Raw genomic sequence first — 22,988 nt, forward strand, 5'->3', positions numbered from 1 at the left:
TAACTATTTTGTTCACAATCTCTCCGCACTACGCCACCAAAACCAGTTTGTTTTCTTTTTTCATAATATCATATTTGTTGATGATATTGTATTTTGGTGTTATTTTTATGGTATGTTAATGAATTGAATACATAGGACCACAATGGAAGTCCCCAGGACTTTTTTTGTGTTATCCCTTTAGCTCAAATGTCTGACTGTACCTTGTGCTGTTTACATTTCTGTCTAATAAAGTATTCAATCAAAAACCAGTGAAGAGATGGGCAGCAAATCATTCCCTATGTCTTAGTTAGAGCAATCAGATATTACAGCAACCAACTATGGCTTCCTATTCAATTACTGAAGCCAGTATAACCATCTGTTATCATCAACATCAAAACATTTCAAAAATATTTCACTCCATCACATCTTCAGCCAAAGCTGGAAACAAGGGGAATCACAAAATGTTTTTGTAAAGCTAACAATCAGAGCAGAACACCACTGATTATTCACACACAGTGGCCACAAAGTCCTAAATTCGACAGCACCATCTTACTAGCCAAAAGACTTTCAGAACAGATAAGAGCCTCAATGATAGTTGGTTACCTGCCAAAGTGGGTGCTAAACATCCAAGGTTTGCCATTTTCTGGATACAATCATAAGGTTTATTTGTCACTACTCATGCAGGTAGCGAAATGCAAGTGTGGCAAGGTTCACAACACTGCACTAAAAGCAACATAACAATAACAACAATAATAAAGAAAACATTATAAAGATAAAGCTCCATGAGGAATTTCTGTACCAGTAATTGGGGGGCTGGATTTATAGAATGCGCAAAAAAGCATAACCATGTGTACAGATACATTTGTATATATACATTGTGTAGCATCGATTTTAGCAATCTGAACAGTTCCGAGTGCAATGACAGTCTCTCGACTCTCTCATCCCCTAATTATTGGGCTACATTTCATATCCATTAGAGAGATACATTTGAATTAGAGACCCCACCCACTCAATCACAGTATATTAAGAAGTCCTATGTTGGCAGCATTTGGTGTATTGTTTTTGGTGGCATTTTGCCCTCAATTCCATGACCTATTAAACCACCACTCTGTATGCTGATCTTGGTACACTCACATCACCTGAAGCTAAGTCCTGTGTTCTGACTTCTGTTCGTTTCAACCTTCCACACTTTTGCCTAATTGAAGATATCAGAACTATTCCTGACACCTTGGCAGGGTATAACTAGTACAAACACTCACAATACACACCACACAGTGAGTTCCCCAAGTCCCATTGGCCCATCCAAGTTTATCAACTGCACAAGAAAACCAGGCAGAGAGTAAACACACATCTGTTTTTCTACTGGCCACTCGATCAACGGAGTAAAACAGCTCCACTCCAAGTACAACACTATCTCCACAAAATTGCAGAGGAACTCTACTACTCACATAAACGGACAACGACCGTACACCACAAGGGAAAGCAACTCACCATCACCAAGGAAAGCTACTCCACTGGCGTCTGTGTTAGTATTCTTTTGGACAGTTTCCTGCTGGCTGGTGCAGCAAGAACACCAGCAGCAGCCCCTGGCAGCCACTCTCAGCCTGAAAGCAGCTCACGCTCAGACAGCGAGGGGTGGGCTGCATTTAAGCGCCGGGGCTACAAGAGCTGCTCGAGGAAGGAGGAGGGAAGCACAGCTGCACCGAGCAGAACGGGGAGAGGAGGAGAGGAAGATGAAGTGGACGGCGGCAAGTCTTGATAAGAGGAGAAACGGAGCTTGGCGTCAGGGTCTGTAGAATCAGTGTACCACTGACAGACAGTGAGGCGACTTGTTTCTCTCCCTCGTTCGAGCCCTGCCATCTCAAAACAAAAACACCCACGCACTCCCTCCATCTCCGCTCTCCCCTGACCCCAGAGCCTGCCCCCGCCTCCTCCTCCCCCTCTCGTTTCTTTTCCCTCTCACTATACACAACACGCGGCAGCCAATCCGTTTAGGACCCGGCCTCCAATCGGAGACTGAGCCGAGTAACGCCCGCCCATTAGTGCACACCCACACAATACATACACAAATAGAGGAGTGAGTGAGAGAGAGAGAGAGAAAGTAATGAGGAAAGAGCGCACCAGTGCAACAGACAGAGAGAGAGAGAGAGGAGGAGTGAGAGAGGGTAGAGCCAGCAAGAGGGAGGGGTAAAACTAAGCACGATCCCCCTCAAGACAGAGAGAAACAGGAAAGGAACCCAAGAACATTGAGCTGGTTGAAAAACAAAACACAATAACAAATGGACCCAGAGCAAGCAGATCAATGTTGTGGGAAATACAGCAGAGAGCTGCAACTAAAGACAGGGAAGGAAGGAAAGTACATAAAAGCCCTTCATGATCAACAAGGAAGTAAAAGACCCAGGCTGAAGAAGAGTGCTGCTGCCTGTGCAGACAAGATAGAGCAGGGTAAACAAAAAAAAATCACCTCAAGCAAGCTCGGCACACTAAGAGCACCTCACCTTCCTCTTTTGCTCTCTTCCATCTTTAATCGCGTGTCTCCACCCGCTCAACACAAACATTATATTATACTGCTATTAATTCTTTTTTATAAACCACTTATCAAAACAAGGTTACAAAGTGTTTTACATAAAACTGAAGAATAAAATATAATCAGAAACATACAAAAAGAAAAAAAGAAAAGAAACACGCACACACTAGGAAAACGCACCTTGTTTTTCCTGCTTCCTGCTGCTGCTCGAGTCAGAGGGAGAAAAAAAAAAGAAAGAAAAGAAAAACCCTGCAGAAAGAATGTTGAGCTCACCAGAAGTGAGAGCAGAGCGCGTTGGTGGAGAACATAGTGGCGGGTACAGGTAAACCTGAACCAAAACATCAACTTCTTCAACACATGCATTCATCGTGCCCAACACTCCTCCCTCAAAAGGAAGAATGACAACAACAAAAAAAACTCCATAGTTGAGCTCCACCTACTCTCCAATGCTGCACAGCTGAGCACACAACATGTAATGGAAGTAATGCGAGAACATTTATCCCTGAAAAGACTGCAATACCCTGAAGCAATCAGGCACTGAAGCGAGTTTAAATCAAGCCAATCCCCATCGCCGACCCTCCACCCAAAGAGACGCAAAAAACATTCACCAAAAAGTTAAAGAGTAATGGAATACTGTTCATTTGAACTAGGTCAACAAGTGCATCCATTTTCTCCGGAGCTTGGAAGAGAGTATAGTGAGTGGGTGGTGAAATATGCAACCGTGTGTGCGTGTGTGTGTGTGTGTGTAGAACATGGGCCACTGTGCCTGAGCAAGCACATGGTGACTCCACAGGATCATACAATAGCAGTACTGTGCAGTCAGAGGGTCAGGAGGGATTTCCTGTCATGACGAGTAAGCACTACGGCCAACAGTAATATATTGAAATACGATATTTAGTCATGTGACCTGGGTATTAACTTCTCAACCTTTTACAACCTCTTTTACATAATCCTGTTAGGAACTCCCCTAAACAGTAACACACCGTAATATCTGTCAAAGCACCATGACTTTTACAAGAGGAAAAGTGACTGCATGATTGCCAATAGTTATGAGCTCATTACTAGCTGAACGTGTGCACTGGTCCTCCCAAAAACCACTGGCATTGAAGGCTTAACAGTGATAAATTATGCAACACTGGGCTTCAACTGATCTGGAACATTTCAAAACAGCAGTTATATAGGTTACTTTATGTAGGCCCGCTTGATACAAACCAGCCAAAGCAAGAGGGAAAGTAGGGCGCCATGACCTACATAATAAGACTAAGTATTCACCAACACACTCAGTGAAGTGCATATCCTGTTGAGACAAGTCCCTTGGACGTCCATGCCCTCACAACTTTGTGATGATCCGCAGTCTGTGTCAACTTCTGCCAATACACATGCCCTCACTTGGTCATCCCGTCACTGACAGCATAACAGCTGTACTCTCTCCTCCCAGCACGAGGCAGAACATAATCATGTGACTTTGACGGTGATTGATCGTAGATCGGTCACAACCATGCGATACTACAGGCCAATCAAAACCAGCCGTAGGGCTGCTATTCATTATTTATCTCGCCACAACTCTAGTGTAACAACAACTGTTACTTTACTGTGCAACTCTACTGTCACAAATAATCACTAGACCTAAGAATAAGTCTATTTTAATTCATGATGGATGGAGGTTTCACAGCATCCTGTGTTGGAAAGAGCGGGCTTAGATCGAAAGGGATTTGTAAGGCTTGATTTATACTTTGCTGCGTGTGTGACACAGGAGTGCAATGAAGTATACATCAGGCTTAAAGTTGCCATAGTTGCTCTGCCAGGGCAGCAGATTTGTCTCCAGAAGGGGGCTCTCTTAGAACTCTCAGTGGGAGCCAAGGCTCTGCTGAGGCCTGTCCCCCCAATACACACACACACACACAAAGTCTGTTTACAGAGGAGCCTTATGGAGGCAGCTTTGGACTGCATAACCTGTGCATGCAACAGACATACACGCCAAGGAGGGAGGCAGAATCACAAAGCAAACTAATTTCCAACATATTCTGAAATAGTGCCAACGTCAGTGTCCTTTGGTACTCCTTTCAAGCAAATGTGAAAAGCGGTAAATGACAGATTCACAGAGTAACCCCCCCCCCCCTCACTCCACCTGTCCCTACAATCCTCTAGAGGCCTTGCTGTTCTGGGAAGCTGACTAGCACAATGACCCTCACGTGTCTTCACATTCAGTCGTGTTTTGTACCTAGACCCATGATTCAGACTGATTTTCATGCATCAAATAGATTGGAATCATGAATTGTAGGTGAAAACATATATATTCCTTTGCAATAGGTGTGTGCATGAGCAAAGAGATGGACCATTAATAAGCATTCCCCAATGTTGAAGCAGCAGTGAAATCTAAATATTTATGCATCAATGGCAACGAAAACCAAGGCCCTATTGCCCTAACGGTCTGGTTGATTTTATTGTATTTGAATGCCAATGTCTAATCAATGAATATAATTTAATTCGCTCTAGATCAATCTAACGAAGTGACTTTCCAAACTAATTATGTTCCCTCCTCAAACTTAGAATTAATTTTATTTTACAGCAAAAAAAGAATACTAAACCATATACATCTTCAGTTATGACAGGTGTCTCCAAAATGCACTTAGCAAAAGTCACTACGTCACTGCATATTTCTGAGTACAGTGCGTGATGGGAGTGGAGCAAAATCCAAGCTGGCTTCAAATCTCTGACTTACATTGAACAGGTTTGTCTTGTTTCTCTCGCAGAAAAGTCCTTGTGCTGGCATGTGCTTCAGCTGTTGCCATGGGACACTGCTTCCTAGCAACACATCTCGGGCCCACTGTAGGTTCTGTGGAGGGGGGAGGGGGTTACATAATTAAAGGAATACAATTTCAAAATATAGGTTAACAAAAAAAGCGTTTTCCCGCTCATTCATTGAACAAGAATTGTCATATTAGAGCAAAGACAAATCACCTATTTAAAACATAAATTACACCGCTGATAAGATCATGCAGACAGGGTAGAGACCTTTAGCAGCGTATGACTCAGAAATCAGTGCCTACACCAGTTCTTTGTTTTAAATTACAGCCAGCTCACAACACGATGCATTTGGAGCTCTGCACCCCCGCCCCGCATGGCAGAAAACACGAGATCACATGCTATCAGCTCTCTCCTTCCATTTCTCTAGTGAAAGCCATACTGGACTACAGCTGTGGCAGATGAAGCAAATGTCCTGTGAACAAGAGGTCTGTGGACGCATTTTAGATGTAAGGGGGCGGGGGGGGGGGGGGGGGGACACCTCAACAAGCACAGGTGTGTCACAGGGTCACTGCTATGGTACCTTACATTTCTTTTCATCTTGGACTCAGAGAACTCCACTGGAAGTACCAATTAAAGAAAAACTCCTAAAAATGGAGAGCTGGTCATGTCTATCTTTTCCCAGGCAATAATATGTTTCTTTAAACAAAGGGGGGAAACACTACAACCAGGATACACTGTGGGATACTGAAGTCACTTCCTACATATTCCTGACAGTGCTTTGAATATTAATACAATGACATTATATAAACAAAAATATTTAATAGATTATGTCTTTTGTTTGTTTTTAATTTCAATATTGCCCACTCTGCACCTATTACACACCTGTCTGCCTTAGGAGGTGGTCCCACCCTGGAGTTCACACAACACTGATGACATCACCGAAACGCGTACGTTGTTGGCTGCTCTGCAGCATACCATGCCTACTTAATTTATATAAATAAAAGTGCCATAAAAGGACTATTCTGTGAGTGCTGGTATTCTCTTACAGAGATTTATTATAAAGTTACTTTTCCAGACCGTGCACCTGGTAAGAAAGTGCAGTATTGGTGAAATGAGTTGGAATCGTGCTCGCACCCTTGATTTGAAGATGGTCCCGTCCTGAAGTTCCCAATAGTTTTTCCTTGCCTGATGGAGAATCTATTATACAATTGGGTGTCGCTTGTTTTCTTTGTTAACTCATTGACTGCCACTGACGAGTCAGTTGGCCCAATGTCCACAGTGCCAATGACGAGTATGTTTTCAGCGGTTCTCCACTAGATGGCGCTGTTCCCCAACCTATGAGCCACCATTTCAGGCTCAGTCACACAGAGATCTAGCAGATCACGTGATCGCAAGATTTACCCATTCACTTCCTGGTTAACGTATTTGGGAAAACGACTATCTTGCCTCCTGTGCTTTACTATGCATTTTTGGCGAGACATGTTATTTTCAACGGCCTATAACAAGCGAACGGGGGGTCGCGATGACATTACTTTTATTCATTATAATTCATTACTTCGCGGAAGCACAGTGAAACCCTCCGTGATTAGCAACGATTGGGGGATCGATCATACTGGAGATAAATATTCTGTGACTAGTTGAAAAGGTAAGGAAAACGAAAAATGGCAGTGGGTGATTTATTTATTTATATCTGGCAGTGAATGAGTTAAATGTGTGCCTGTAAAACCCTCTGGGACTGTAACAGTGATATAAATACATTTGAGTTGAGTCGAATAGAGTAAGTGACTACTGCTACTGCTATGTCCTCCCTAACCTGGCGTTATTGAGTAAGGACAAGATGCAGTAAAAGTGCTCTACAAGCAGAATGCTGACAGAAGGACGCCACCACAGTAAAGCTCATCACAATCTCCCTGTGCCAAGTTGGCTGAGAGAGCACTGCGCTATCGCCCACGCACATCTCTGCCCACAGTGCCTTGTGTCCTAAACACACACACACACACACACACACACACTGTATTAGCATCTCATGTACGGTGCAGAAAAGCCCACAGGCAAATCCCTCCACGCCTCAAAAAAAAAATACTACAACTACTAAATAGACCTGACAGCATCGTGATGTACGCAACACACAATAGAAGGTTATTGTGTCCGTCATGGAATAATAGGGATTGACACAGGGAAATAATGGCTCCATCTTCTGCAAATGTCAGCCTTAATGGCAGGAGCCACTGATGACAGGTGTGTGGCTCAGGTTCAGAGAGTGAGCCTGACCTGTGGTAGGAACCGAGTAGAATGTGGTGTGGTGCTGCAATTTAGCAGGCTACCGCAGAGCGTGGACTGACCTGATGGGCCTTGCTGCTGGAGTAGAAGAAGGCTAGCCGGTAGAGGCTTTTGTAATGCTGGGGGAAGCGGCCCAGGCAGAGGAACAGAGCACGGACACACATCTCCACCAGCATGCGCCTCTGGTCGCCCCGCTCCGCAGGCAGGGCCTTCGGCATCTCCACCACCTCAGGGGGCGCCTCTGGCTTCCTCTTCCCATCGCTGGCCGGGGTCTGAGGGGTGGCCTGTTGGGAGGGACTCGGCTTCGGAGGGGTGACCATGACTGGTAGAGGAAGAGGACTCGGTTCGGTGGTGGTCTTGGCGGCTGCCGTTTCAACCAGCGGTGCCGACGCGGCTACTGCATCTTCGGTAGCTTTATCCTCCATCTGGGCGCCAGGAGCTCTGCCTCCCTCGTTGCTTTTCTCTACATGAGAAGCTGATGCAAGATTCAAATACAAATTACACACCGTATATGATGCAACTATTATCTAATTACAAACACACATCCAACACAAAATGCACTATTGCCACACTTTTCTGCACCTGTGTCATCAGTTGCAGGCTGTCCTTCCTTCACAGGCGTGGTGTTTTCTGATGAAGAGGAGGAGCTGGGCTTCACACAGGCTGGTTTGTGGCCGCTGTCCTGGGAGCTAGCGGGGTCTGTGAAGGCATCTTGTGTGGAGTTGGAGTCAGAGAGCATCACCACCTCACTGTCCTGACTGCGCTCTGTCAGGGGGGAGGGGCACAAAACAACATAGGTCATGTGGCAAGCTGCCTGGCCATGTGGCCAGACCCACCTCTTTATCCCCTGGAATATCAAGGAGACCCTGGAGTTCAAGATGGGCAAGTCTTTTCAAATACAAAATTACGCACATCCTCGGTCTTTGGTGCTGAGCCAAAATGCAAAACAGCAGAATCATGAAAAACAAGAAGGGGGCTCGCAACTCACTTTAAAATGCTCCAATCTTTATCAAGTCACTAACTTGAAAAAGACCGGAAAGTCGAAACATTCATGTTTTTGTTGCTGCTGTGAATAAAGATTGGAGTCTCCTTCTTGTTTTTCAAGTGTGACAACAGTGGTATCAGTCAATAAAGTTGGGATGTTTTGAAATGAATAAACCGCAAAAAAAGTGTATTTATTAAATATAGTATATCATCAAATATTTTGTTGACACAGAATCAGATGTTGTATGGTTTATGGTTCATCAGGAGCCTGGATGGCTTGGTTCCAGGCTTAAAATAATTAACATGAATATTTTCATAAATCTCTATGTGAAAAATGAATGGACTTTCTATCTGTGGAACCATTGCTATGCTCCATAATGATTAAGTGGGTTGGGGGTGACTCTTTCTGTTCAAATGTGGACATCTTATATTGATGCTGCCACTTTAGCAAAGTTTTGTATTTTTGTAACTATTTTTCTACTGTATTGGTGGGAGAACTGGGAGAAACCATTGAAACTTCTATAAATTAAGTGCAGTTTGGCATGAAGATAATTGATATGTTTAATGTTTCTGTGCTCTGGCAACAAGCAAGATGAATGCTGTGTCTAGTTTACTGGATTATTTATGCAAATACTCTGTAAATGAAACTGTGACCAGGATAATTATAGTTAACTAAAAGGGAAAAAAATATTTTGTTAACTGAAACTAAAATAATAATTAAAGACAATGCAAAACTAACGAAAACAAATTAGAATTGCACTGTGGTGCTCGCTATATCTGGTGGAACTGACTGGCTGACTGGAACTGACATGTTTTGTAAATCAAATCTGATGTCATGCATTCTTTCACCCCATCTTTGGCATCTTCTATAAATCAAGGTGTTCCTCATAATATCTGAAAAACTAAGACTAAATAAAAACGAAACTTGTGTTTTGCACAAAATCATTACTGCGCTTTCTGTGCAAATAGATAGTATTAAACTGCTGTTGTCATGTACTAGTTTTGGTGTTCTGTGGGCCTTTGTCAAAGTGCTGAATGCAGATTTATGGAGACAGATAATAAACAGAACTTTATAATATTGTCAAATAAAACAAAACAAACACTTAGATAATTGCCGAAACTGAATTATGGGAAAAATTCATAGCAATTCATAGTAAGAGAATTTCCACCTTTACAACAGTAACTACAAAATTCTAATCATTTTATTAAAGCAAGGTGGTCTGATTTTACAAAGTGCCCAAAAGTAAAATGGCAGCATTCCTCTTAATTGCATTAGGCTACATTGTGCAGCCTCAGCAAGAAAGATCCTCTGCAGGCGACTGTAAATAACAGAATTAACAAGAGCACAACAGGGCTCTGCAGTTTCAGAGATAAATGATCTCATGGGAATATTCAAAAGATTCACAGTAAACTGAAATCCAATGAATATCACAAGAGACAGCGGAAAATATATGCCAAACATAAAGCATATAAAGCAAATTAGATATAAGTTACTCACTGGGGTTACAATAAATTATACAAACTTAAGGTAACTCAAGTGGGATTTCATTTAGCCTCAAAGTGATTTGTGCTTCCTATAGAAGTAAACTTACTTAAAATTAAGCAACATTTTTGTTGGATGGAATACATAGCCTCTTAGATTTTAGTGGGTATTAAGTGCAGTACCATTCAGGGAAGCCAGCCATATTGTAGACCTGGGCAGGCAGTAATCATGATCAAACTCTGGGGAGGCTGTTGAAGATACGGGGAGGTTTTAAAACATATTCAAGCCAAACTGTATCCTTTTTCTTTTTTGGCAATAATGTTTTTCCCTTTATTCCCATTTTATCTCCCAAATAAAGCAAAATCACACTTTAGAAGTTTGGGTTGTGTAGACACTGTCCCATGATGTAAAACCAAATAATGGCGACATATCTTCAATAATAGATATCGTCCTCTTGTTTTCTTTCGATTCCTTCTTATGATTTTAGGATCCGAATCTGGATCCATGGAACCAGTCCGAATCTTCTTCCTAATTCAAATAGTAAAACCAGCAGGAAGTTGACATTTTTATTTAAAAACAAACAAAAGATAAAACCGTGTCAGGTTTTGTAATGTTAAATTGTCAGAATCCGCTTGCATTTGTTTATGTACTAAAACAGTGACTTTGATACCCGTTTCACTCTGCAATGAAAGTCAATGGGGACAATATTTAGAATGATCGATTTCGAATCAACGGGGCAAGTATTGAAGCTATCTTCCCAATATTTGAAGTTGCATCATAGCAAGGCAACTACACAACCCAAACCTCTACCTAAGGTTGACCAATTCCCCATTTATTCTAGTCCCTTGTCACTGCCAACTCCTATAGTCGGTCCTAATAATAATAATAATAATAGCTTGAATTTATATAGCGCCTTTCATGAACCCAAGGACGCTTTACATCAAAAACAATGAACAACCAACAAACAAACAACCAAACGAAACAACAACCAACTATTTGCCATAAGCCTGAGAGAATAGGTGTCTTTTCAAGGTAGCCTTAAAATAATCCAGTGTTGGAGCATGGTGAATCCCTATTGGGAGAGAGTTCCACAGGGTGGGCGCTGCCACACTGAAGGCTCTGTCCCCCAAGGTTCGCTTGTTTGTTTTTGGTACAGAGAGGAGGTCCAAGTCTGTGGACCACAGGTTCCATGATAGAGTCAGAGTATGGCGGCGGCCTGAGAGGTACTGTGGACTGTGGAGTCAGCGGCGTTTCGACATTTGTAGGTGAGAAGGAGGAGTTTGTAATAGATGTGGAACTTAACAGGAAGCCAGTGCAATTATTTACGGGTAGGGGTGATGTGCTGCCAAGGCTTGGTGCAGGTGATAACTCTGGCAGTTACATTTTGGACATACTGGAGCCTATCCAGGTACTTGTTTGGGAGCCCAAACAGGACTCCATTGCAGTAGTCCAGATGGGAGGTAACAAAACCGTGAAAGAGGGTCTCAGCCACAGAGTCGGAGAGTGAGGGACGGTGCCTAGAGATGTTCTTGAGGTGGTAGAAGGCCGATTTGGTTATGGACTTGATATGTGACTGGTAGGAGAGGGTTGAGTCTAGAATAATGTCCAGGTTGCGGACTTCCAGGGATGGAGATATGGAGCTGCCATCCACATGGAGTAGAACATCTCCAACCTTCTGGAGCAGTGCCTTGGGAGCCACAAACATGAGCTCTGTTTTAGAACTGTTTAGTTTGAGAAGGTTAGTGGTCATCCAGGCTTTTATTTCAGTGAGGCAGTTGACTAGGGACTGAGGGGGGGGGGGGTGAACTGACTGGAAGGTGTGGTGCTCAGATACAGTTGAGTATCATCAGCATAGCAGTGAAAGCTTAGTCCATGGTGGCGAATAATCTGACCCAGGGGGAGCATGTATATGGTGAACAGTAGCGGACCAAGTACGGAAACTTACGGCATGCCGTGTTTGACTGGGGCTGGGTGTGATCTGGAAGCATTTATAGTGACTAACTGTCTGTTGGAGAGGTATGACGGGAACCAAGCGAGGGCTATGTCCATGAGGCCAAGATAGGCGGAGAGGCGATCAAGGAGGATGGTGTGGGAGACTAAGGAGAGCACAGAGCATCACGTCTCTCCTCTGATACGTGCAACATCAAGGCTGCTTCTTTTTACCCTACAGCGAGGAGTTTCACGGAGGACGTAATTCATATGGAGGAACACGCTGTTCCATCTAGTTCTGGAACCAACTGAGCAGGTGGTCTGACCAACCTGTAGGGGTTGCTGGTGCAGCGACAGAGATCAACCCGCCTGGCTTCCTTCCTGCGAACACGGCCATATGAATCGGGTTCATATGGACAGCCAAGTCGTAGGCACCGCAGAGGATTCTACCCTCTAGTCTCTGCAGTGGTGGACAGGAACTTTATCCCTGTGCCACCTGAGCGCTGAATTGATTAAACAAGGGATATCGCCTTTTACGTCTGTCCATAGTAGGGTGATTTCACGTTATATGGGACATAAAAGTGAGACAGCTGTAATTTGTAAAAATTATTTCATATCTGCAAAATCTGTCAATATCCTAAAGTGATCTTGCATTGTTGCTATAACACTTTTTGTTACAAAAAAATGGTTTGGATTCAGTTCAGCTGCATTCATATTTCTCAATGATAAATATTTTAATGGTAAGGATGCAAATTAACTATCATCAATCAATAGTTGATTCACCTCATCAATCGATGATCGATTAATTCATTGATTAAGTGATTTTCCTGAGAACCTGAATTTACTAAACATATTGTCCTGAAAATACTGTTTAAATTAGACACCCTATAACCTGTCAATAAATGTCAACCAGAGGCGTCAGAAAAAAATTGTGGATCTACAAGCTCACAACACAGTTGCGACACATTGTGAGCTTGTAGATCCACAATTTTTGCCATCACATTTTTATTTATCTTATAATTTGTTGGGGGGGGTGGGGGGTGTTTGTAAATTCGCCAATAATGACATGCCCAAAAAATATATATTTTTTCAGAATTAGCTATTGTTCACAACTCAGTGAACTAAAGTTTTTACTCCCTATCGTAACTTATAACCCATTTCAGAATCAAACAAGCACCATTCAGGAACAAAAAAATAAAATTACGTGACCATGGATGTGACAAATATTTTTCTCTTTCTAGTGCTGGGTTAACAGTAACATCGCTTACCCGATTTTTCACCGCGAGTAAAGACATCAACCTGTATGAATGAAGCATCAACTATATAAATAGTTTTGTTGCAAAATACTCGCCAGCAATTTCCGTATTGTTTATTCGTCACGCCACCCGGTGAGTAAAGAGCCTTTGAGTTAAATTAAGATTTATTTTCTCTCCTACAAATGTTGGGTGTTTGCCGTCTACACTGAAGGTCAACAGGGAGTCATGTGCCCATCTAGGACTGCATGTTTGATGCAGATGGAGTGGTTCGCACAGTAACTTGCGTAAGGCATAGGGGAATGTCTGTACATCTGTCATATACACCCACATTCTCATTTATAGGCTTTGGTCGCTCCATTGCCAGGCAATATACCATTGTAAATGAGAATGTGTTCTTAACGACTGGTTGAATAAAATGTGCATTGTAAAATCCTGAGTGTTAATTTATCTCAGAGTGTATCTCAGAATGTACAAAGACATTTGGTTACATTTGAATGAATTTCTGGCTTCTCCCATTAAGACCTGAGGCAATTAATTTTTTTTTTTTCTAAATCCTAGCAGTTTTTTGAAAAAATTCTAAAAAAAAAGATATTTTTCAAGATTTTTCAAAAATAGCAGATCTACAAGCTCATAGCGCGGCACTCGGTGCCGCGCTATGAGCTTGTATATCTGCTATTTTTTAATAGCCAAAGAAATCTAAAGCGACACAGATGCATTCCAGGTATCAATGGGTTAAAGTATGACTTTTTAACATCCAACTGAGCTTCATTTGGCAACAGTGCTAACATAAATTGCTGAAAAGAAATTGCATTTGCTGTCAGTGGAGCAGCTCCTGGACTTGCAACTTCATCAAGAAGTATTGCCTGTAAGCGCTAGGGTAGTGCAGTGGAAAAGTAGCTGCCCACCACCGGAGTCCAGGGGTACGAATCCACGTGGTGAATTCCGGCTTTGTCAAGAGTCTATACGAACACAATTGGCCCGTGATAGGGCCAATTGTTGCCGGGCGGGGAGGGTGATATTTGTCACTGCACGTACTCTTAAGGGCTGGCTCGGCACCTGTCAGCAGGGAGTGTTAGGCGGGAGGAGTAGGACAGAGGCTCCATGTCCTCCCGGTGGGGGCCCCTTACTGGCAGGTGAGCCAGTAGGATACAACAGCAGTGACAACACACAGAAATGTGTGTGGGGAGGAATCAATTGGCATAACGACTAAATGGGGGAGAAAAAGATGTAAAAAACCCCCCCAGCATTTTACCCCCTGCTTTTCTAATTCAAGCTCACAAATCAATAATTAAGAACATTATAGGTATATCATACAAATATTTTATATGTAAAAGTAAAGCGTCTGCATTGATTTGATAAATGCAAAGTTTCACGCCAATCAAAATGTGACATGTTTTGTGCCTGAATCAGGCTCATCAAATTAGAACAGGCCTCGGACCACAAGGATATGACACCCACCAGCAAACCTGCACAGAAATCTATTTTCTGCCTTCAGAATCGGAAATGTGTGCCAATAAGGGGCCAGCTACATTCTTTCCAACATGGCATTTTCACATTAAGTGAGCATAATTAGAAAGGCAATAGTGGCAATCACATAGGACTGCACTCCACTCTTCTTTAATTCAAGCCAACACCAAACCCAAATCAAATGTGGCCAGAAACACCATAACATTAAGTGATCCTTGAGAAAGGACTGAATTTGTTTAGCAGTAGAGGCAAACCCCCTGTTAGATCTACATGCATATATAATAAATGATAAAGCAGGTGGTAGAAGCAAGCAGGCAGAGAGGTAGCAGGCAGGTAGGTAGGTAGGTAGGAAGGAATCTGGAGAGGGTGACAAAACTGGCAACATGGGCAATATGGCTGCAATATTTACACATCCAAGTTAAACATGATTCAGAGTATGGGATGGGTGAACAATGTCTTCAGTTGCACTTTTATTCCATGGAAATGAATGAGCCAGGGCAAGATTTCCCCAAAGTGTCCCAGCATCTTTGTTTCAAGGTCAGTTTGTTCTAGTGCCCGTTTTATTTTATTAGATTTAATTTCAACCAGCTTCAAGTTCGGTTATGATACAAATTGTGTCACTTCCTTCTTTGTCAGGGCCAAACCCTATAAAAAAGGTTAATGAGGTGTAGCCCCTTCTGATTATGTTAAACAGGTATGAATCTCTACATTGAAAGAAGCAACACTTGTTTATCATCACTGATCCCCACAACAACTAGGGAAATAAAGTAGGGCCAAAGTTGGGGAAAGGGAAATCTGCCTTATCCCTTTATATATGATTAATGACGCAATTAACCGATTTGAGTAGGGGTGTGCCGATATATCGTCCCGCGATATATCGCGATACGTTTTCGTGACGATATGTATCGTTTTGGGAAAAAAAATATCGTTTAGAATTTTTTTTTTTTAATAATAATAATCAGGCATGCAAACAGCCCCGAGGTGAAAAGGGTGACAACATGTTGTTTTCTTTCGGGTCAGGTGTCACACTATTGCCCTATTTGGATTCAAAACGGCTATTGTAGCTGAAAAGCTATAAGTTTGCGTCTGAATAATGCAAAAACAGAATTATTTGTTTGCATTTTTTCTCCCCCATATATTTTCATAATAAAAAAGTGCGTGTCGTATCGTATCGAAGTTGTGAGCCAAATATCGTATCGTATCGTTTGGTGAAATTAGTGTATCGGCACACCCCTAGATTTGAGTAACCATTATTTTAAACCTCAGTTATATAACCATAGAGGCTCAGCAACAGTGAGTGTTTTTTACTGCATTTTCCATTTTTCACATGGGTCTGCAGGAGTCTAAAGGCTGCAGCATACTCCAGCCGAACGCAAATTGTGTTTGGCTACGGTACTGTAGGTCAATTAGAACGAAAATATGTCAATAACTTCGTCAGTGCCTTTTAGAACTTTGTATAGTAGTTCTTGCACCTCCAACACTTTGTAACTAGCAGAGCAAAGATCTTAGCCAAACTTCATGTGTGATTGATCAGATGTCTAAGGTGGGCACGATTTATTTTGTTTTGTCTCCGTATGCTTCCTGCCCAAGGTTTGATTCTGCCAGCAGCAAAAGAAGTGATAGTTTTGAAGAGACGTTGGCTGAGGAGGTTAGGAGGAACTAGCCTTGTGAGCCAACCTCCAGGTGGCACAGGCAGCTCTATAATCCCTCTATCAGTGACCATAAAGACAACGTGTCACAATAAATGGCAAAATCTCCATGACAGATTTGCCAAGGCGCGTAGGACTGGAGATCCTGGTGAAACCACCGGTTCCAGTGCAGTACACAAAGCTTCAGTGGCTCGAGCGACGGAGCGAGCCGCGGTGTTGCTAGGCAGATTGCTGAGTGGGATGGGTGTAGTGTTCAGATCACAGATCTGAACTTAGGAAGTATAAAATGTTTTTGTTCAGAACTTCGTTCCACGTCGGCAAGCTCTGCCAGATGCCGAACAAAGTTCTTGTACTGTTGGGAGTATACTGGAGCCTTAACCGTCTAGAAGAGGGTCTGGTGAGTCTGTTGCTAATCTCACAATCCACTGGACCGATCAGCGCCACATTTCTTGTGCACACTGCCAGTCGGCCAAATATGTACCCCCCACTGTTTTTTTACTTTTTATATTTTGAAAATGTTATTTTGATTTTATAATGGAGGTCAAGGGGGCTCTAATCGGGCTGAAACCTCACTCAAATTGGGAGTCATATGTCACAGATAATATGTCACGTCACAGGCTGGGCAAAAGAAGTCTGAGGTTCACATTAGAGCCACGCGGCTGTGGATCCCGAGATCCAGAGAGCCATGATGATTTGTATTTCTAGTTTTCTTGTTACTATATTATTTTTGTTTCAAAATGCAGCAAATGTTAATGTGAAAATAGACGACCTCCTCTACTCGGGTTCAAAAGAAATGTCGAACCAGAAATATTATTTTGTAATATACAGCAGTTGATCAGAAGAGAGGTCCGCAGTCTCTGATTCGGTTATGTTCAAAAAGGAAATACTGACATTTTGTATGTATTATTTGACTAATGTATTATTTGTTTTAAAAGACAGCAACTGTTAAAAAATACAATAAATCCTAATTTATGAATGTTCATGTGATTTTATACATCTAGTGTTGTGGAATAAATGTACACGTAATAACCGTGAAACCGTGATCTTTCCATCAAAATCTACTATGATTGCATCCCTATTTAAGAGTCTTGTAGAATCAAACCATTTTTGCTTTGCTCTCAAGTTACAGTAGTTATTCTTTGACATGTTGCTGACATTCAATGTTGCTGCCATTCAATACCACTCCAAAGTTCACTAATGCTGTAATTTACTAAACAGATATGTGACTGTATGATAGAGAATGTAAATGAGATGGAGTAAATGAGATGGAGTAATAAGAGTAGATGATAAATATAAGTGAACGAGATTATTCCTTTCAATACACATTAAGGTCCTCAACTATGAAGTCCAACAGCCATAATGTAGATGGACTCCTTTTCATTTCTATGTTCAACGTATAATAAGGAATATACAATTCTCCATTCTACTAGGATTGTGCAGCACCTAAAAGAGTAGTGTAGTCTTAGCATCTATTAAGCCTCTGAATTATTTGTCATGAAGGCTATGGCAAAAGTATCATTATTATAGCATACAGGTACCATGAGCAAAATAAATAATTAGATTAAATGTGAAGCTGATAGTCAACTTCATCTTTTAAAAAGGCTGAGATGAACAAAGCTTAAGGTTAAATATACTGTAACTACTTTAGGGGTCAAATATTGAATTGAACAATCAATTAATTGATATAAATTAATGTATCAAATCAAATCTTTGTAATAAAAAAATCAGCTTAGTGATGCATCATGCCATTTACAATTACAACTACGTACAAATATGTGACTGTATTTTGGTTCCATATTAAATGAAAATGTTTTTGACTATTAATACAAATTAATTAATCATTCATTCATTTTATGTTCTAAACGAATTGGTCTTTTGGGTTTAAAAAAAGAAGAAGATAACAGATTAATTGATTATAACAATAACCTTAGTTGCAGGCGTGAACTGCTTTAAATTAAGCTATCTTTATGCCAACCAGTATGGTGGTAACATTACCTGTCAAATGTAATGACCCGGGTGTCAATCTTACAGCTTTGACATTGACAAACTATTACGCAGCAGTATTTCATGCCAATGTTGCTTCATAATAGCTCACATAAAGTTCTCTTGACTGTTGTAAATCTTTTTTACAACCAACTGGAGATTGGAGATCTGGAGATGCAAGGGAAGAGGGAAGGCAAGGAAAATAAGAATGGTAAACAGTAAAAGAAATGAATGCACTGGCACACCACACCACATCACGCAGGCTCAGATGCTCTCTGCCAAACTTCTTCACACCCGTGTTTATGTCAATACTTCCGCTATTTTCAAGTGCAGCAAAGAAACAAATAATCAGTAGCCATATTGCCCATTTTACCGCATCCCAATCACCCAGTGTGCATAACAGGGGATCATTATTACTGAAACCAAAGCGATTAGCATGGTGATTAGCCTTCTGAGCACTCCCTATAATGGGCTTCCTGTCCCAGTGCAAAAAAGGGGGCAAACAAAGGGCCCATCCCCAGAGACTAGTGTCTAGGACTGGGACTGTACCATCAGCCTGCTGCTCCTCATGCTGCTGCTGCCACTGTTGCCGCCGGAGTGTTTTACGTTTGGCGTAATCGTGGTCGACCGGTGTGGAGATGTAAGGAGGGGATGTCAGACCTGGTGCGGCGTTGTGCGGGAGGGAGGCACCCATGATGGCAGCCGTGCAAACGGACGAACCGAGGGAGTCTTCGTCCAACACAGAAAGGGGCTTCTCCCTGGAATCAAAAGGTGGAGGGAGAGGGTCAGTATGGAGGCTTCAGCAACAGTTAAGGAATCTCGTTTCTTCTAGGGCAGGGGGTTAATATTTTCACATCTCACTTTTCATGCGACCTGGGCATGCTCGGCATGCTCTTCTCCTCCCCTCTGGCAAACGGCCCACAGGCCGCCTCCACCAGCTGGGTGAAAAACGCTTCATGGTCCAGGTCGGGTTCATTGGCTTCCAGGAGCTTCAAGATGGTGGCACTCATACGGAAATACAACTGGAGGGGAAGGAGACACGATGGTTAGAGGTTTATATTCCATTTGAGTTTATTATACCTTCAGCGAAACTTTTCTAGTCAACTGCCGGGGGGAAAAAAAGTATACTTACTTTTACGATTTGACTTTTTAACATGCATCCACTCAAATCAAATAAAGCTAACGAGTAATAAAATAACAATCACTGGTTAATAAATAAATCGTTATAGTTATGTTTCATTCAGTTTGAGTGTTTGCCTTATATCGGCGATATTTAAATCATGTGCAAAAGTATGTTTTCATTTTGACCTAACAAACACTGCACCAGGTGATTGGGTTGAACGTGTACTAAATAGCTCATGGTGTCCTGTTGAATAGGGAAGGAAACGTGAATCTCAGTGAGTCCTGTTGGATAGGATAGCAAAGACAACGTGAATACAATCAGACCACCATGCACCACTGGTCACACTGTTGAACCACAATATGCAAGGACGGTACAGTAGCTTACCTCTAAGGCCTCCATCGCCAGATCAGGAGGATTGTGGTAGTGGATTTTCCGTGGGTACCTGGCTGCCTCTTCATGTAAATAGTGTGCAGCCTGTACAGAGACCAATAAGAGACCTCGTTACACCTTCCTCTGAAGGGCCCCCAGGGCTCCACAAGATTAAACAAGAGGCTATAGCCTATAGGCACAAAAGGTTTAAATAGATAATCAGGATTATTCTGCATACAATTGAGAACACTATTATTTGTTATACTGTAGCTAATTAGTTTTAATCTTTTAATCTTTGTTGTCCCCTGTATTGTCTTTTATATGGACCTATTAGAGTCTGAAATAAAGATTGATTGATTCGTTTCACTGACTTGGGGAATAAATATACGCTAACCGATTTTCGCATTTTACATTACTAGGGTGAATATTTTCAACCACAGCAGGCAGGCATTTTTAAATGAAATCAAACGTAAAAATTATACTCGACTTGATTAGAAATGGTAAAATTGTGGTATGCAATGCACACACACACAATTATTTCAGACCTAAGGGGACTACAAAGACAACCCATGGAAAAAAAGATGAACTGGAAGGAGGTAAATACATTGAATAGATACTGTAGCAGAGCTTCATGAGCTGACATCTGAGTTCACAGTGTTCCCAATGGCCCCCTCCTCCTACCCCCTCATTTCCACCTCCTCCACTCTGCCGACCTCCACGAACCCTTCTCGTTCCTGTGGGCTCACTGCCCTCCACTGATCAACTCTGAACATACCTCTCTCTCTCCATACATTGTTCTAACCCATTAAGACCTGAGGCCGATTCTACAAATGTCTTCTAAATCCTAACAGTTTTCTGAAAGATCTTATGTTGCTATATCAGTGGTTCTCAAATATCAAGGACCCTGGAAAATATATGTAATTGGCCACTGACCCCCCATCTCAAAATATTATGTTCCACGGACCCCCAGAAGCAAAGATTTGAGTTAAAAATTCGCTTTAAAAAAAATATATATATATTCAAAGATTTGCACAAACCTTCACAATTTTCAAATAATAGCAGATCTACAAGTTCATAGTGCGGCACAAAGTGACGTGCTTTGAGCTTGTATATCTGCTCTTTTTGAATAGCCAAAGACATTTTAAATGACACCGATGCTTTCCCGGTTTCAATGGGCTAAGGTAGAAAACATCACGCAGGCTAGGAATGAGGGGGTAGGTGGGTTATGTAACCACTCATGGGGGATTTTCAAAGATCGCACGCAATCAACTCCACATCAACACGGTTGCTTATTTTATCTATTCGTGGCGTCTTCCTTGGCACTCGCCTTGATTATGTCTCATGCCAATCATGTGAACGACCAGTTCATATGACTAAATTAAGTTTCATGCTGAAGAAAAGATAACAGGTGGTTATCTGGCGAGCAGGGACTGTAGAGCCCCCTGCCAAGTACCTTTTTGTAGAGTTCTAGGTATTCCCGTGGAGGCTGCTTGCGTTTCTCTGCTATCTTTCCCAGCATGTAGTTGATGAGCCACTCTTCTTCATCGTTGTCACCCTCACAACGAGAAGCCCCCTGGAAACACTGAGAGGCCGTCTCCAGCATGGAGTCTCTCCTTTCCTCCATCTGAAACAGTACACATACCGTAGTATATAGGTGCAGGCATATGCAGATACCCACACACATGCATGGACGGTTGGCATGTCCGTGGACAACACGCAGAGAGACAGACACATATGCACAAGCACACTCACTCACAAACGGAAGAGAAGGAAGAGGGGCTATCAAGACTGATGTACCTCGGGGGAACAGATCAATTTACTCAACAGTGAATTCTCATGGGGCATTACCAGAAGTGACAAGACATGACATTTAGCACACTAGGGAGGGAAAAGTGCCCACTGGGCCTGACAGTGGACACAAGAGGAGCTATGAAGAAATCTGCAGCCTGGCACAAAGTGCACGTCAGGTTACCTGTTTAACCACGTCTGGGGGCAGCTCACTCCGCCACTGCTTGAGCTGCCGCGAGGCGAAGGAGTGCAGGGCATAGCACATAGTGCCGTACTCTATCCACAGAGACAGGTTGGAGCTGTCTATCTCCAGGGCCCTTTTGAAGCAGATGAGCACTGCTTGGGAGTGCTTCCAGATGGGTCCGTCGCTCTTCAGCTCGTTGGAGTTCAGCTTCTCCTGGATGCGGCTAGCCCTGGCCAGTGCCATGCCAGCCCAGGAGTCAAACCTGACCGAATACACATGATGTCAGTGGACAAATAGACAAATAGTATAGTATATAACCATATAATAATGTTCTGTGGATGCCGTGTGCATATGCATCTTCAAACGGAGTTGGTAGTTTTGCGTCAAAATGCAGACTAAAGATCAATTCCGGAATAATTATGGTAATATAAAAAAATGTCAAAAGACGAAAATATCCCTAGATGGTACTGTATGTGATAAGCATTTCTCTGGGTGGTTCTAAAGCTACTTGCCTTTTGTTTGTGTGCTGTTTGTTTTTATGTAAAGCACCTTTGAGTTCAGAATCAGTCTAAAGGATACTGTAAAGCAGCTTTGAGTTCAGAATGTCTGAAGGATACCATACACATAAAACCTAATGTACCACCACCAAGACTAATTCTGAAGCACGCAGAATTGTAAAACACAAGAAAACAGGCAGAACACACTTTAACAATACAGTTTTTTTGCTCATATTTTGCTCATATTCTAACAGTTTGAACTGGTACAGAGACCATCGCTGATAATGCAAACCTGTTGGGACACACGCAGATATCATGCATGTAGAACTTGATGGCTTTGGACTGCTCCTTGTTCTTGAAGTGGTAGTCAGCCAGCAAGTAGTAGATCTCATTAATGATTGGAGGGGCTGTGGCACCACCCTCAGGAATACATGGAGTCTTAAAGAGAATACAAGAAAAAAAAGGATAATTAATGTCTATACACTTATCCTATCCTACTATAAAACAGAGAAAACTCTTATTGCCTGTTTGTCCGCTCATCCTCAGTCCATTTGTCTCTATAGTGGATTGATCACTGAAATTACACATGGGCATTGACCATTAGCAGATTTTTTACTTTTCCCAAATGTAATCATCTTTGTCATGGGCTATGGGTGTGGTTGCAGTCCCAAGACTGCTGCTCATCCCCAGGTATGGACTAGTGATATATTAAATCACAAGACATTCTATTGTTTATAACTGC

At 42.2% G+C, this 22,988-nt stretch overlaps 1 protein-coding gene across 6 annotated transcripts in view; it reads right to left on the reverse strand.

Annotated features, from left to right (window-relative positions):
• cabin1 (calcineurin binding protein 1) overlaps window positions 1–22,988 on the reverse strand; it is a 71,053-nt gene that overhangs the window by 35,645 nt on the left and 12,420 nt on the right. For 2 of the 6 annotated variants that reach the window (XM_080433933.1, XM_080433932.1), the window contains exons 22-31: window positions 22,539–22,684; window positions 21,750–22,011; window positions 21,231–21,401; window positions 19,793–19,882; window positions 19,147–19,307; window positions 18,835–19,043; window positions 10,184–10,249; window positions 8,117–8,299; window positions 7,597–8,009; window positions 5,229–5,342 (exon numbers count right to left, since the gene is read on the reverse strand). In XM_080433933.1, coding sequence (XP_080290059.1) covers window positions 5,229–5,342; window positions 7,597–8,009; window positions 8,117–8,299; window positions 10,184–10,249; window positions 18,835–19,043; window positions 19,147–19,307; window positions 19,793–19,882; window positions 21,231–21,401; window positions 21,750–22,011; window positions 22,539–22,684 — 1,815 coding nt within the window. The remainder of the gene's footprint in view (window positions 1–5,228; window positions 5,343–7,596; window positions 8,010–8,116; window positions 8,300–10,183; window positions 10,250–18,834; window positions 19,044–19,146; window positions 19,308–19,792; window positions 19,883–21,230; window positions 21,402–21,749; window positions 22,012–22,538; window positions 22,685–22,988) is intronic. The other 4 variants (XM_080433937.1, XM_080433934.1, XM_080433935.1 and 1 more) reach the window with 3 other exon arrangements.

Source organism: Gymnoscopelus braueri (assembly GCF_963280865.1).
Source record: "Gymnoscopelus braueri genome assembly, chromosome: 7".
In the NCBI taxonomy this organism is placed as follows: domain Eukaryota; kingdom Metazoa; phylum Chordata; class Actinopteri; order Myctophiformes; family Myctophidae; genus Gymnoscopelus; species Gymnoscopelus braueri.